The sequence below is a fragment of the Musa acuminata genome, chromosome BXJ2-2, assembly GCF_036884655.1.
Source record: "Musa acuminata AAA Group cultivar baxijiao chromosome BXJ2-2, Cavendish_Baxijiao_AAA, whole genome shotgun sequence".
Taxonomy (NCBI): Eukaryota; Viridiplantae; Streptophyta; class Magnoliopsida; order Zingiberales; family Musaceae; genus Musa; species Musa acuminata.
The window spans coordinates 22,682,340-22,697,563 of NC_088339.1; the positions used below are offsets into that span (position 1 = coordinate 22,682,340).

The 15,224-nt window shown below is 36.8% G+C and overlaps 1 protein-coding gene across 3 annotated transcripts; it reads right to left on the bottom strand.

Annotated features, from left to right (window-relative positions):
• Positions 1 to 212: 212 nt before the first annotated feature.
• Positions 213 to 14,581, bottom strand: LOC135605388 (uncharacterized). 3 transcript variants are annotated; one of them, XM_065095419.1, is made up of 16 exons: positions 14,311 to 14,579; positions 12,835 to 12,880; positions 12,589 to 12,758; positions 12,345 to 12,462; positions 12,135 to 12,217; positions 11,961 to 12,020; positions 10,701 to 10,946; positions 8,091 to 8,187; positions 6,857 to 6,907; positions 6,673 to 6,753; positions 5,113 to 5,184; positions 3,720 to 3,782; positions 1,908 to 2,054; positions 1,051 to 1,108; positions 858 to 910; positions 213 to 733 (listed from the first exon to the last, which is right to left on the bottom strand). In XM_065095419.1, the coding sequence occupies exons 1-16, from the start codon at positions 14,409 to 14,411 to the stop codon at positions 650 to 652; spliced, it is 1,530 nt and encodes a 509-aa protein (XP_064951491.1). In that variant the 5' UTR covers positions 14,412 to 14,579; the 3' UTR covers positions 213 to 649. The 3 variants fall into 3 exon arrangements, 2 of the variants coding, with proteins under 2 accessions (XP_064951491.1, XP_064951492.1); XR_010484429.1 differs by having other exon boundaries at positions 719 to 733; positions 1,925 to 2,054; positions 14,311 to 14,581; XM_065095420.1 differs by lacking the exon at positions 10,701 to 10,946.
• Between the last annotated feature and the right edge of the window lie 643 nt (positions 14,582 to 15,224).

Consider the following 15,224-nt stretch of genomic DNA (forward strand, 5'->3'; position numbering starts at 1 on the left):
ATATGATAGGTCAATCTTAACTTCTAATACGTGTTTAACCCAATCATTGATCAGATGCTGTGAAGGTGAAGAGAGTAATACTTTTGTTTTTGTTCTACTTGCCATCATCAACAATTAGTGTAGCATGCATATGTGCCATGCTTCTGATGAACAACAGTCATGCAGGATTAGAATATCTTTGGCAAGTCTCCAGAACAAGATGTAGAAGGCAATTCAGTGTAAGGCAATCTCTTCTCTTAACATCTGTCAGTCCTGAAACATACCCAGAGCAGAAACACCTTTTTCCAAGATAAGTAAAAGAAAAAAAAATTTGCTGAAGAGAGGTGGTTATCTGATTCTGATTCTGAAAGACAAATTTCAATTTCTTAATCTTTCTCTGAGAATCTTGTATATGTTAAGTCACGTAGTTTAATTTAAATGTTGGTTGTCTGACCTTCCTTCTACAAGTAGGGAAATTGGATGACCTTCCTCAACAGTTCAGTTGGTCCTTCACCAAAGGAACTGCAGGAATATGCTTCTTCAGATGCATGTGTAGTTGGGCAGAGAGAGCTTTAATAATAAGGAATTCTTTGTTCCAACCAGTATCTCAGGAGCATCTCTCCCCACCACCCTGGGTTTGATAGTGAATGAATTTTTCCGGCAGAGTATGTCAGCCACAGTCTGCTCCGGAGAAGGCTCCTGCCGGAAAACTATTAGACAGTTTCTCAGCAGCCAATTCAATTCTTGTCTTGTCCTGAAATAAATGTGAATGATAGGTATTAACAATATCAAAATCCACATAAAAGATAGAAAATGCCACAAATGCGTCAGTTGTATGGTAGCATCCGTGAATGGGCTTGGAGCCTTGAAACATTTACCTTTCCGACAAAAGTTATTACGAGAGGCCCAACCCTGGACTTCCGTTGGCATCCTACATTTTTAATAGAAATAATCACTAAAAAGATCACAAGCATCAGTTGAAAGCTAAGCCATCCTCATGATAGACACTTCAATAACCGGTAAGTAGTTCCTTTATATAATTGACCTGTACATAAATGCTGATAGGCTTACCTATGTAAATATCTGGGAATTCAAGGCACAACTTTGATATAGTTTGAGCAGTTTCAACCTGCAATGCATGAGACAAGAAACAAGGGTAATGACATCTAGTCAGTTATTGAGATTAGAAGTAGTGATGAATCCAATATATTTCATTCTAATGGGAAAATAGGTGCCAATATCAGGTTCAACAGAATATTTTAACCAAAATGCTGATAACATATTTACTAACTTTGACCTCAAGAATTCGTAAATTGAACAACACTAAAATAACTCCACTATTGGAAAAAAATCACCTATGATAGTTTCTGTTATGGATGTAAATGTCAGTCAATGCCATACTGAGGGAAAACCAATGGTGTGCTGGTCAGGCAAAGAACCCTGTGCTGGTCAACTCAGATTGTACCCACACATTGCTGTCGCCCCTGTGCCACATAACTCAAATTCTCACCCAGCAGAACACGTTGGACTGGCACACAGAGGGTTCAAACGAGAGTGACTAATTATTTTAGCTCAGTATTTGGGATGGCACTATACACAGCACAGAAACCCTACAACTTGTTTGATGAGACAGCTTTAGTACAATTTCTGTATTTTTATCAGAATAATACAGCTCACAGATGCACATATGAACATATGTATATGTCCACTCGCATTAAAACAATTGATAACAAAGAAAAATTCAGGAAATGTGAAATTCAGCTGTATACATTTTAACTAGAGCATACTGATCTACTCAATCAAAAACAGAGGTTGCAGAGTAAAGCAATAAAGATAATCTATAGCATGAATGTAGCATAAGAAAATAAATTAGTTTGGTAATTAGATGCATCAACATGAAAGCATCGAAGCTGAAGATAGAAGTATACATCAGAAAGCATGGTACCAAGATGCTTTGACATGAATGGTGGCAAACGCATTAACGGGTGACTTGGTGTTTCAAGAAGACAATCCCATTGTGTTTCTAGTTCAGACACATTTGTTGCTGCAAGAATAATTACATTTTGACATTTGATCTGCAACAAAAGTAAACAAATGCATGCTCAGGTGAAGAAAACTGCTCATCAAGCAGAACTGTAAGTTCAACATAGGTAAATGCTAACAAATATTAATATTTTCTTTGTTAAATGTGAAAAACGAATTAATCAACCTGAACAGTGATCCTTATAGCAAGATGCTTCTGGCTAAGCAAAAAACTACCATCCATCATGTGCTACAGCAAATTACACTTCAAATTTTCTTGTGATTAACAATCAACAAATGAATCCTAATTACAAAGAAAGAGCAGCACCATTGCCAATGTGGAGCTGAGTAACCACATGCTGACAGATTACACAAAATAGGATTGCAGATGTGATGAAACAAGTCAACACAAATACAATTGCAGATCTCTACTAAATTTCAGATCTTGGGGTGATTAGAAAAACAAAATGGTTAACCCAGCTAGGGAGCCTTTATGCTCAACTATCAGGAGCTTGGCATGCATAGACGAGTATTTTCCACAAGATCAAGTCATACTACAACCACCTTTGTCGGCAACTCGAGGGGATGCCATTGTGCTCTTACCTAATGGGACGAAAGATTCCTTATTTGAGATTTCTTTCATAAACTTTTGACGATTATATAATATGAATTTCATACAATAATTATAATACATTATCTTTCACCAGAACATTATATGATTTTCTAACTGTAAGTTGATGTGTTTGGATCTACAAGAAAAGCTTCACAGCAAGCTTGAATTGGCACAGCACTGAAGATAGGATTGATGCTAACAGTCGTAAGAGTATGGTCTTTTAGATTGAATATCAAAGCTCTATTTGTGCCTTAGCTTCCAGATTGATTATACGACAGCATGAGTTACATCAGAATGCTCAACCAAAAGTAAACCAGGAACATTTTTCAGAAACCCAAACCAATTCCTGTCAGACAAGTCAATAATGTAAATCAATTTCTTTTCTTTGTTTAGGTAGACAACTGAAAGAATTAGGAAGAAGCAGAAGCTCATATACTCGGACGAATCATGGTTGTTGTACCTAGATTGGCAAGGTAATGGTCTAGAATCAATAATGATGTTATCTACAAAAGATGCTAGACTTGTAGCTCATTATGAAAGGACAAAAAAGGAAAGTCAAGAAAAAAATTGCAACAGATGGTAGAAACAGCCTCCTGGCTATGAAAAAAACTACCGTCCACAATGTGCTACAACAAATTACACTTCAGAATTTAAAACATTATTGATTCTAGAAAAAAAAACTACCATCCATAATGCTGTAATCTACAAAAGATGGTAGATCAGTAATGCCTATGCTGTTATCTCCCTTTCTAAAAGAGAAAAACTTGTTCAACTTGTTAAGAAATATGCTTGTCAATACATGTGAACCTTGTGTTCTGTGTCAAACAAATAAATCTAAAAGGGCAGCCCAATGAACGAGGCTACTGCTAATATGGGCTAGTGGAAAGTCTAACATAGGCAATTTTACAACTTTACCATTGCAGGAAAAGAGATTGTTTCCCTGTCTTGAATCTAAGTTGCCCAAATTGCAAAAACGCAATTTTACCATGATACGAAGGTCTGCCCACAAATGCAGCTATGTATGTGAAAAAACAAGGTAAAACATAAATGTAAGAAACAATTATCAACAAATGGGAAGTTTGTATTGAGACAGACTCGGACATACCAACGGCACAGGCAGCTTACTGTGTTGCATTAACTCAGTTATGCCTTCAGGTAATAAAGCCATCTGGAAATGAATACAAACAAGTTTACAGTTACAGCCTTTACCAACAAAAACCTCATTAAATTAACTTCAAAAGTAATTTAATATGTAAAAAATGGAGGACCCAAGCAAGGAAAGATAATTTACTTCTGTCTTGCTTTGAAGAATATCAATATCTAAAAAAACAAGTAAAAATTTACAAGCAACAAGATACATAGATATGTTGCTTCACCAAGGGCACAAAGAACGACAAAGTATTAAACTACTGCTATCATCAAAACCATAAAATAGATAATTGTCATTTGGAATGCACACTACGGTACTACAAAAACTAAAAACCTTTACAATCCCTTCTGTTGAATAAAGAATGAAAATTGTGGCAGACAATCTTTTCTATAAGTAAAAGAACAGAAGGTGCAAAGAATTGTACCATCTTGTAATGCAAACATTCTCATCATTAATCAAAAGAAAAGAAATTTCCCTAGCATTAATTATTTCCAGTTGAACAATCCAAATTTCGCAGTTATGAATTGCTAGTCCAAATTGAATGAGTAAAGAATCTGCTTACAAGAATTTCATAGATGACAACTTTCTTTAATCTAAACTAGATGAATCGTGTATTTTAAGAGCTACAGAAGGCATATTCACCTACAAAGACATCCATGCAGACTGTAGCCAATTAGAAATGATTTCTATGTTTCTGACAGATCATAAAAGCAATGTTGACAGTATAATAAAACCAACAAATAAACTCCCAGCAGTGGCATCTTTAGCATGCCTTGATTATCGTTTCCAAATAAGAATAAGGCATTAAGTACTTTCTCTTAGTACACTTCTACCACACATTAACTGAAGTTAGCTTAAGATGTAAGAGAAGTGGTAAGTAAATGAAGACTAAATATCAAAAAGTCTGGACTTATACACATAGAACATGCATACAACATTTTCATTAATTTGACAAATTGCCTAAGTTTGACAGTGGCAGAATCAAATATTTTCACCATAACCTGAATCCTCATTTAAAATACCGAAGTTTCCTAACTAGGCAACTTTGGGAAATAGAAAGAATGAAAGAAAATTTGAGTCTGTATGCCAGTAGGATAAATAGCATAACTTTGAGGTCATGGAGCAATCCTCCTAAAGTACTACAGATACTTCAAAAAAAAGAAACTAGGAGTAGCAAGGTCTACCGAAGTGTTCCCTACGTCCCGTGAGCTAGATTTAAGCAGAGATTTCTACTAAATAAAATGAAATATTATTTTAACATAAATGACCTTACCTTAAAATTGACCATAATAACTGGAAAGGAAAATAATGACAAAAAAATGCATATGCCCGAATGTTTATGTATCACCTCATTTCGGTCACCAGTGCAGTGCTTTCCTATAAGAAGCCTAAGGTACTCCTCAAACTCTTCATCAGGAGCCTGAATTCCAAAATAAAAAGCTCATGAAAAATGTTTGCCTGATGACAAGTAAATATATATAAGACCAAAATAATGCAAACAGATAAGTATGTTTCTTTAGGGGAGAGATATGAAAGTGAAACTAATAAATGTAGTTTTAAGGGAAAAAATACAATGCAAATTCAGAAGAAGTTAGTGAGACTTACACCATGTTATAACCCTTTTTTTATTATAACCCTTATTATAATCTCGTATTACAGATGTGAAAATGGCATCTACAAACATATAAAAATAAACAAAATCCCACATAATCATTTGGTGAATCCAGACACATCCTCAATTTAAAGATCAATCATAAATTGATACGTCAACTAACCACATTAAGAGCACATGGTGGCAAAATTTACAGCATAAAGTTAACTCATTATTGATAAGTTGCCAGTAGTTTGGAGCAAGGTCCGCCATACCGTACCGTACCGGAGTTTCGACCCAGGCTCGGTACGGTACGGTACAGGTGTACCGACCGGTATACCGAGGTGTACCGAGCAGTACACCTGATTTTACCGATTTATCCTTCCAAAATACTTGAAAATTAGAAAAAAAAGTTAGGATAGGGTTTTCAAGTTACAAATACATACCTCTTGATTAGAAAACGAATACATACCTCTTGATTAGAAAAGTTATGATAGTCTTAATTACCCTCTAATTAAAGAAAACGAATACATACCATCTGATTAGAAAGTTCTTCCTCTTAATCTTCTCAAATTAGTCTCGATTGAATTCACAAATCGTTGTTTTACAGAGTATAGGAGAGAAAAAGAAAGTTTGAGAGAGAATTTAAGGGAGTATAATGAAATAGGGGAGAAAAGAATGGTTTAAATAGGAGGAGAAAAAGCTCCAACGGTCAAATTGACCGTTGGAACACTGTAGCACTGCTACAGTGCGGTAACAGTCAAAATTTCGACCGTTACCGCCCGATTTTGCCCCGTATCGCCCGATACGGGGTTTTTGGTGTGTACCGCCCGGTAGCGGGCGGTCCGCGTACCGGTAACCTGTTGGACCAGTACGTACCGCCCGGTATGGGCGGTACGCTTCGGTATGGCAGACCTTGATTTGGAGACCAATTTATATGTTATTAAAGATGGAGAAGATAGTTTTCTGTTAAGTATTTACCAAATACCCCAAAAGAAATCCAGCCATCCACCTTATATCCGGTGTTTCTCTTTCTCCTCCTTATTTCTTTTTGCTTTCCCATCCTCTTCCTTCTTACTTATTTCTTCCTTTTTTCTTCTTCTCCCTTCTTCATCCCCACCTCCCCCAATCGAACAACAAAAAAAAAACCACGGTACATGTCGCTATACCGCAAGTCAGTAACACGACATGGACCAGACCTGTACTGATCCGACTGCAGACTGATATGGTTTCAGTAACCCAAAATTTTATTCCTCGGTGCCATCCACAAAAGAAAAGTAACATTTTGATTCAAAATAAGAATTCTCAAGAACTAACCAGCCGAACTCCAAATGCTTTTGCAACACCTGCTAATGAAACATCTGAATGCATAGGGCCAAGTCCTCCCAACAAGAATACCTGCAAATACAAGGTTAATGATCAATTCCATAAAGAGTTGAAGCTAAATATTAGAACCTAAAATACTTAGTTTCTAAGATAGTTAAAAGTGGTTCAAACAAACCATGTCATTTGTAGACTTCTGTTGTTCAACTTGTGCAGCCACACAATCAATCTGCATTAACATAAATCCCAGATATGGCTCTTAGTAGAACTATATGACAAGATTTAAAATAAAAACAGGAAGCATTAAAGATTTTATGTTACCATTGATCTGAACCAATGCATATGAAAAGCCTATTATATATAAGACATTAGATAAGTGCAGAAACTTTATAGGACCAAGTAAGCATCTTAGCAATTATATACTTTGCATTAATGCAAAAGAAATTCATAGAGGAATGTGGTAAAAACCAAATATGAACTAGTAAAAGTTGACCAAAAAGATGGTTCAGGCAAATATTCTGCTATGTGCTACAAAGTTTATAAGCATGGGTCTTGTAGACTTGTACAACTACAATGTTGCACAATATATCATTGTAGTCCTAATTCTATAGAGGGAAAAAACACAAATGGGCTGCATTGCTCAAATCACACCAGTGAGAAATTGCAACTGCTGCATAAGGCCCTCTTTCCAGACATTCAATACTTTATACAGTCACGACAATTGCAAACTAGCTAATAATATTTCAGTTACTCATTTTCATTTCAATTTAAATGCAGAGAAGAGAAGAAAAGAAAGAAATGCAAAGGACCAGAAAAGAATAAACTTTTTGGCCTATTGATGAAGCTTAGATGTCATATCTGTTGTGACTCAAACCATACACTTAAGAATAAAGTATTAATAAACTACCTCACTAGAGATGCCAAAAGCCAGCATATAGCATTGTGTGCTTAGGGCAAAATACAAAAGTGGGAGAGAATGAGGATGTGAAAACAACCAAATTCAATAAAGCTTTTTAACTAAGTCAAACAATAGTACATTCCATTTTATGCTTCAACAAGGACACTAAGTCAAATCATTTAGACAGTTATAATTCTCTTCCCAGAGAACAAATATGACATTAAATGTTGAAACATGAATTTAACGAGCATAAATGTTTTGACCAAGTCTCACGATACCATGGTGTACCCCCCGATATGGGCGGTATGTACTGATCCAACAGGGGACCGATATAGGTGATACATATTGGTTTGTCGGTATGCCCCACTTTATCATGTTAGTACATCGGTATAGTTTAGTATGTACCAGAACAATGATCAGTCGGTATATCGATATGAACCAGTAAGACGAACCATGATTTTGACAAAATAAATTTTGAGAATAAATGTTAATTCTATTGCATAAGTTGTCTTACATCATTCTGAACAACTGTCATGCGAGTTACTTGCCAACCAATGGCATTAAGCTTTTTGCATAATACCGCACTTAGTTTATCTTCTGCAGTGCCAAACCTGAAAAACAAATGTACATCAACATAAATAATAGCTCTTTAAATATATAGAACAGAAAACTTAACTGCCATACATACATACATACCAACACACAAATATATATACATATATATATATACACATATATATATACACACACACATATATATATATAATCAATTATGTATATGCCTACATTGCATATATGATGGCAAAGCAAGATGAGTTCCGTTACATTACAATGCAAAATCCAAGTGATATGAAGCTTGATTTTTAATACTGATGTAACACTGTTTTGGACAATTCAGTGGACTATTGCAATACAGGTTTACCATGCAGTATATCAATCTATACAATCTGTAATCACTGAAGTATTATTATACAATGAGTAACAAATCACACTGACTATATGCTAGTTCAGTATGATCCTTGGTCAGACCATAAATGTCATTTGGTGCACAGCAGTTTGACTGGTGTTTGAAGTCATCATGGAGAACTCTTCCTCATCCCAAAAGATAGCCCAGAAGACAACCAAAAAGTGGCAATAACCTAGGGCCTAATAGCTGACATGGGTCCACACCGAACGATACTAAGTTGGACAGTATTTGAGTGGAGTGGTGGGTCCCAATATTCAACAAATACCTCTAGATGATATGGAGCTTTTCATAATGTGAATCAGGATGTGATCTAATCCTAGTTGGAGTAGAAAATTCTAGCATGACCTTTCCATACTAAACAAGTTTGAAGTGCATCAAAATCAAACCAAATAGTGCTTAGACCGGACTAAAAAAGAGTCAAAACTCAATTGGGTTGACCAATTGCACTAGAGGCCAATCCTATTCAAAACAAGAGGGAGCAGCTAAAGTAAGCCTGTTTCAAGCACGGCCAGGGTTGTCTCATCTTGCCATATCCTTTCTTAGAGACCAGACCAATAAAGAGGTTGACCAGGTAGTTAGCGGGGAAATTTAATTCCACATTACTTAAGCTAAAGGCGAGAGCAAAAGTCAGAGTCTAATAAAGGTTATTTCAACCCTAACAGGCATCATAACATGAGTTATCAATGATATCCTATTGTCTTTTATGTATCTTTCTTCTCTTCTTTTCTCTCTTTCCATACTCTCTTAGATATCATTCTTCCTCCAAATAAAGAAGGCGGTTAATAGGATTTACTAAATCCTATCAACTTAGGGTCATAGTTGAGTCCTACTCTACTCAAATCATTCTCCCCTCGAAGAAATAAGGCAGTTATTAAGAGTTACTAAATCCTATCAACTTAGGGTCATAGTTATCAGGACCCGGGCCTGATGGGCTAACTGGCTTATCAACTTCGTTTGGTCTAAACCACTGACCAAAATGCTTAAGCTGAAGTTTATAGTAGTACATTCATCAGACCCTTATAAGCCAATCTTACCCACTTTCGATGTGGGACTAATCAGGGGTGTTACAATCACCCCCACTCAAAGGCTTGACGTCCTCATCAAGCCCCGTCATAACCCAGATCAAACCCTAGCATAGTGCATTTGAGGCATAGCCCAGTGGTGGCTCCACGCCGTGACGAGTTCTCTGACTCCGTCTACGGGTAGAGCTCTTTTCCTACTCGAGCCCCCTCACCATGCTCAAATGCTAGGTCAGCTCTGATACCAAATATCAGGACCCGGGCCTGATGGGCTAACTGGCCTATCAACTTCGTTTGGTCTAAACCACTGACCAAAATGCTTAAGCTGAAGTTTATAGTAGTACACTCATTAGACCCTTATAAGCCAATCTTAATCTTACCCACTTTCGATGTGGGACTAATCAGGGGTATTACAATAGTTGAGTCCTATTCTACTCAGATCAAGTTTCCATTAGAATGGCTTCCTGCTTTTGATCTCTGTTTAAAGAACCTAGTAACATGATAAATAAATGAAGCCAACAGTTGCTGATATGAATGGCTAACATCTGAAAAAAAATGCATTTTCTCTTAGAGCCTTCTTATAATCTTTTTGAAGGGATATGTTATAAGGTACATGTAGAACGTGTATCAGAAAACATCAGAAAAACTTCAGGTTTGCATGAAAAGATTTTTTTATGAATGACAGGAATAAGTTGTTCCACTTGCTCAGAGGTTTGGATAGCATCATCGTTCCACTTGCTCAGGAATAAGTTGTTCCACTTGCTCAGTTGTTCCACTTGCTCAGAAGTTTTTCTGATGTATCAGAAAACATCAGAAAAACTTCAGGTTTGCATGAAAAGATTTTTTTATGAATGACAGGAATAAGTTGTTCCACTTGCTCAGAGGTTTGGATAGCATCATCGTTAGAAGAAAGAAAATAAAAGTTAAGAGAGTATAATTGTATGTGACGACTATAAGTTTAGGTCTAGGGTACAAGTGTAGTTTCATTGACATTCGAGAATACCAAAAATTTGGGAAATCATGGAAATAAAATTAACTCAAAATTTTAACCAAAAGCCCTACTTGTGGATTTCCATGTACGTATTTATGATATAAAATTATATAATAACATGGATATGCAGTACATAGAACGACTTACAGAATCTCATCACCTACAACAATGATTGATGCTAAGAAGGAACCACTCTGACTAACATTTGTCATGCCATTGTTTAGACAAGCTGTATCACATTTAAGAGGTAACTTCTTTGTCCTCCCAGCCCTTTCTGATCTTCCATCAGAAAGCATGTATGCAGGTTTAAAAATCTCTGTAGTGCTTGAAGAATCAACAATACTCAGCAATGCATTAGGAACCGTGTCATATATGCTCCCAATGGAAGTATATCTACATAGAAGTAATGTTTAGCTTCCAGTACAATATCAAAGTTAGATGATAGAAAAACAAGCAAATAAACTTATAATCCTATTCTCACTAAACAGTTATAGGTTAACCCATAATTGATTTATTGAGCAAAAGCTGAAGTGCAGATATTGATCTGATCATAGATGCTTTGAATATGGCACCTCTAAGTCATGATATGGGTGCAGCAATGAGGACACCACTTTGCAAGGATAAAATCAGTTCAGTCATTATTTTGTAGCATGGTATAAACCAAACACTTACGTTTACTTGAAATATTAAGTAAGATATTTTTCACTTGTTTAGTGATTATCTATTCATCATAAAACCCATGAATTTAATAATTGTTTCTTTATTGATAAGTACTTTTTTTTCTCTTGAAGCTTTCCTTAAAATTGCTATCAGTCTTAGTTTGGTATATGTCTATAAAACTAATGGCATTGATAAGATCCATCCCCAATTTAGGCGAGAAATGCAAGACTTGGAGATATCATGGACCCAATGGGTAGAGGGATTCCGGTAGCTTTGGATCTGTGATTCTCTAAAGATCACAAAATGCTAAATATTTTCTGTACCGACTTCAACATAAGAAAAGTGATATTTATAATTAACTGGTAACCTACATATGATACGACAGATGAGACTTAAAAAAAAACTATAAGAGCTGAATCAGCTGATATGGTGAAACCAGAAAGCATGCACAATAAGTGGAGTCTGGTCATTTCACTTGTAAATTATGGATAGCACACAATAAAATTGGCCATGTGAAGCAAATTACAATTTCTCATTGAGAAATTAGAAGAAAAAAAAGTTTCCATAAGTCACAAGAACGAAGTCAAGAGAAGAAGAAAAGGCTTACATAATGAGAAGAGTGGAATACTTAATGGAACGCATATGTTGGAATGTGCATGAAAAGATAACAAAAGTGAATCTCATGTCATACATTCCAAAAGATGATGCCAGCAGGCAAATGACAGTGTCAAACATTTTGCAGCTTACCCTTGATCATAGAGGCTGCAGTACTTAACCTTGCAGATTAAGATGAAAGCCCAGACATCCCTGCCAGTAACAGTGAAGAAAAAATAAAAAGAGAAGAGAGAGAGGAACTTTACTTCTTAAGTGATTCAAAGGTACTTCAACATGAAGAATTAACTGTTATGACACAAGGCAAACCTGTATGACCAGTCCAATATTGGATTCACCCTCATAAATGGAGGCCATCCGATTGAACTAGGGGAGAACTGCTCTTGACCAACCTGTATGGACAAAACATCAACTTAAATGATTAGAAGGCACATATAGATCACTCATTGATAGAAAAATAATTGAAAATGATAAGCACAGTTGACAATGAAGATTTGGCATTATTATAAAAAGATATACCGCATTGGGATCACCGATTCTAGTTCCAAGAAAAATAGCTTTGGTAGGTTTTTCCTTTAGTAAAGCCTCTAAGCCAGACTTGAAATCTGAGCGAATAGTTTCCAGTTGCAAGTTATAGCTATAGAAAAAGGGGCAAAAATACAACTAGAGTTACAATCCTGGACACAGAAAATTTTCACCTTAAAAAACATAACTTAAACAAGATGTTGGATGACATAATTCAAGCAGAAAGGAGCATTCTTACGCAGTGGCAGTTTCATAGGTAAATGAATTAATCTCAGGGAAGGCACTAGGGCTCTCAAAGTAGATGGTTCGTATTGGACAATTTAGCATGCTATCTGATAGATTCCCTTGAAAACATTCTGATTTCCCTTTATGCAAATAATAGCCAGCCCGGAGTAAATGCAGCAAAACCTGCAACAAGAATGTAATTGGAACTAGTGCTAGAATATGTTACAAACACGACAAAGACACATGTGAAAACATTTACAGTTGAGTCCTTTCCCCCATTAAAGCTGAAAGCAACCTGCTCAAACCTGTTAAAACGAAACATTTAGCCGAGGATAATTAGCTTTCTCTCTATTCCATAGAACTAACATAATCAAAAACAATAAAGCTTCTGAACTTTTGCAAATCCCTAAGTTAAAAAGATTTGTTCTTCATACTTAATTTGGCAAGTCAAAACAAGACTCTGTCTGAGAACAAGAACATAGCCCAAAGAGGCCAATTATCTTGTGGGGCATGAAACATTAAACTGCAATATATTAGTGAAGCTTGCATCAGTCATTCTACATAGTTCGCAGTATTAATGGCTCACCAATATCTTTTCCTCCAATATCTAAAGACAGCACAGATGTTTTCTGTCTAGCAACTTTTCTGCCATTTTCCTATGGAAAGTCACTATGCTAACTGCTCTCTAGTTGTTTCTGTGACCGTTGATCGATTTGCATTCCCATTTATCAATGTCTTAGTTCATCATAGATAATGCCATAATACAAGCTACTACCAAACAAAATCAACAAACCTTGCAGCAAAGAGACTTCCTACTTGGTAAATGTGCTTGCACACGTGGACACATGTACATACACATGAAGTTGCATATGCATGCACACACATACTGACATCCATCCATTCAAGCACATGTGTACACGCACATCATCTAGAATCCAAAGGCACAAACGATGTACAAGACCAGAATATGCATCCTTGTGCATCTTCATTCAGTAACAAGGTGTTTCAAACCTTGCTGTGAATAAAACAATAACAATTTAACTGTAAGAAGAATTTACCAATAAAACTGCCAAGAAAAGTTATTTTACATACAAAGATAGACCACATTGTCCGAACCAAACTACGGATTCTGCATTGCGTGGAAAGGCTAGAAATGTTAAGATTTTTTCGAATGTGCTACACAAACTAATACAGGCGAAGAGACAACTAATTCGTCAACTGTCATTAGGTCGTCATAACTCCAATATAATGTGATGTTCACCATATTGAATAGCATATCGTAGCTAATATACTACTAAAATCAGAGGGACTTACAACTGATAAGAAGCCAAACCGATGCAAGAAACAGAATTTCTTGATGGAAGCTGGAGCATCTAATCCAGCAAAAACCTAGCGTTCGCCAGATTCATGATTCCAACAAATTTAACGCGAAAAACCCATTGTGTAATCAGCACAAATGCTCCAGAAGAATCAACAACAACAATAAGGAAAGAGATGGACGCATCAACAAGCATCATAAACAAATCGATACTCCGATCCTCAGAAAAAACCCCACCAAGAAACTAACAACACGTGTCCACTAGCAAACAATAACAACAAAGAATCAAGAACTGACAAGAAAGACTTCGATTGCGATCAAGAATCCGACCAAAGACCCCTCACGCATCAGAAAAAGAAAGAGAAACAGAGAGAGAAAGAGGGAGGGGTATTGCCGTATTGGGGGTAGGAATCTCACTCGTAGAGAGCGAAGGCACGCTGAATCACATAGACGGCGTTCCGATACTTGGTCTGCAGCCGCCGATCGCTGCTCTCCCCCACGGCCCTGTCGATCTCCATCTCCGCTGCGACAATTCTTGGAATCAATCCCAAGAAAAATAGACAGACGGAGGAGGGGGTTTACTCTATTCGCCTCTCTCTCTCTCTCCCCTCTCTCTCTCTCTGTACCCTTCTCTGGTGTCGTGAGCTGAAGGGAGGTGGATTAGGAGCGTGTGGGCTTCGGATGTGATTCATGCGGACGGCCATCGTAAATATAGAAAGAGATTGCGTGCGTGCGTGTCACCAAGCGAGCGAGGGAAGTATCCCAATTTGGGCATTTGGGGTTGGCATTGGCTTCATCTCCGCTAACGTCACTTAATACACTCCCGCTTTTGGTAAAATATTGAACATTCCTATTGGGAGATTTGGATTTCGGTCCCCAATCTCACCTAATTTGCGTGTTTTTTCCTACAATTAGGATATATAATCTTTAATTACGATAAGTAATTACTCGCCCTGCTTCCAATTACTCTAACGAGGTAGTAAGAGAAAACACGATAAATGGGCCCAATTGGTGTAGTCCAATCGCTTGATTTGGGCCCCCAATAGTATCAAATCGATGTTTCGTGGGTGGAATTGCAACTCAACGTGCAACTTCGCGGATGATTCCGAGATCAACGCACTCATTGGACATGATATTGTCACCTGCCAGGGATTAGAATTAGACATGATATTGTGACGACACAGGGATCGGCATGGAATCGAACGAGTAATTAGTCCCTAATCCAAGTGGCATAGAACGTTCCTAAATTTCAATTAAGTCGTAAGGAAATTTATACACTGGTTTTGAGACTTCATATAGATAAGTGGAATAGATCGTTCCTAGACTTCATA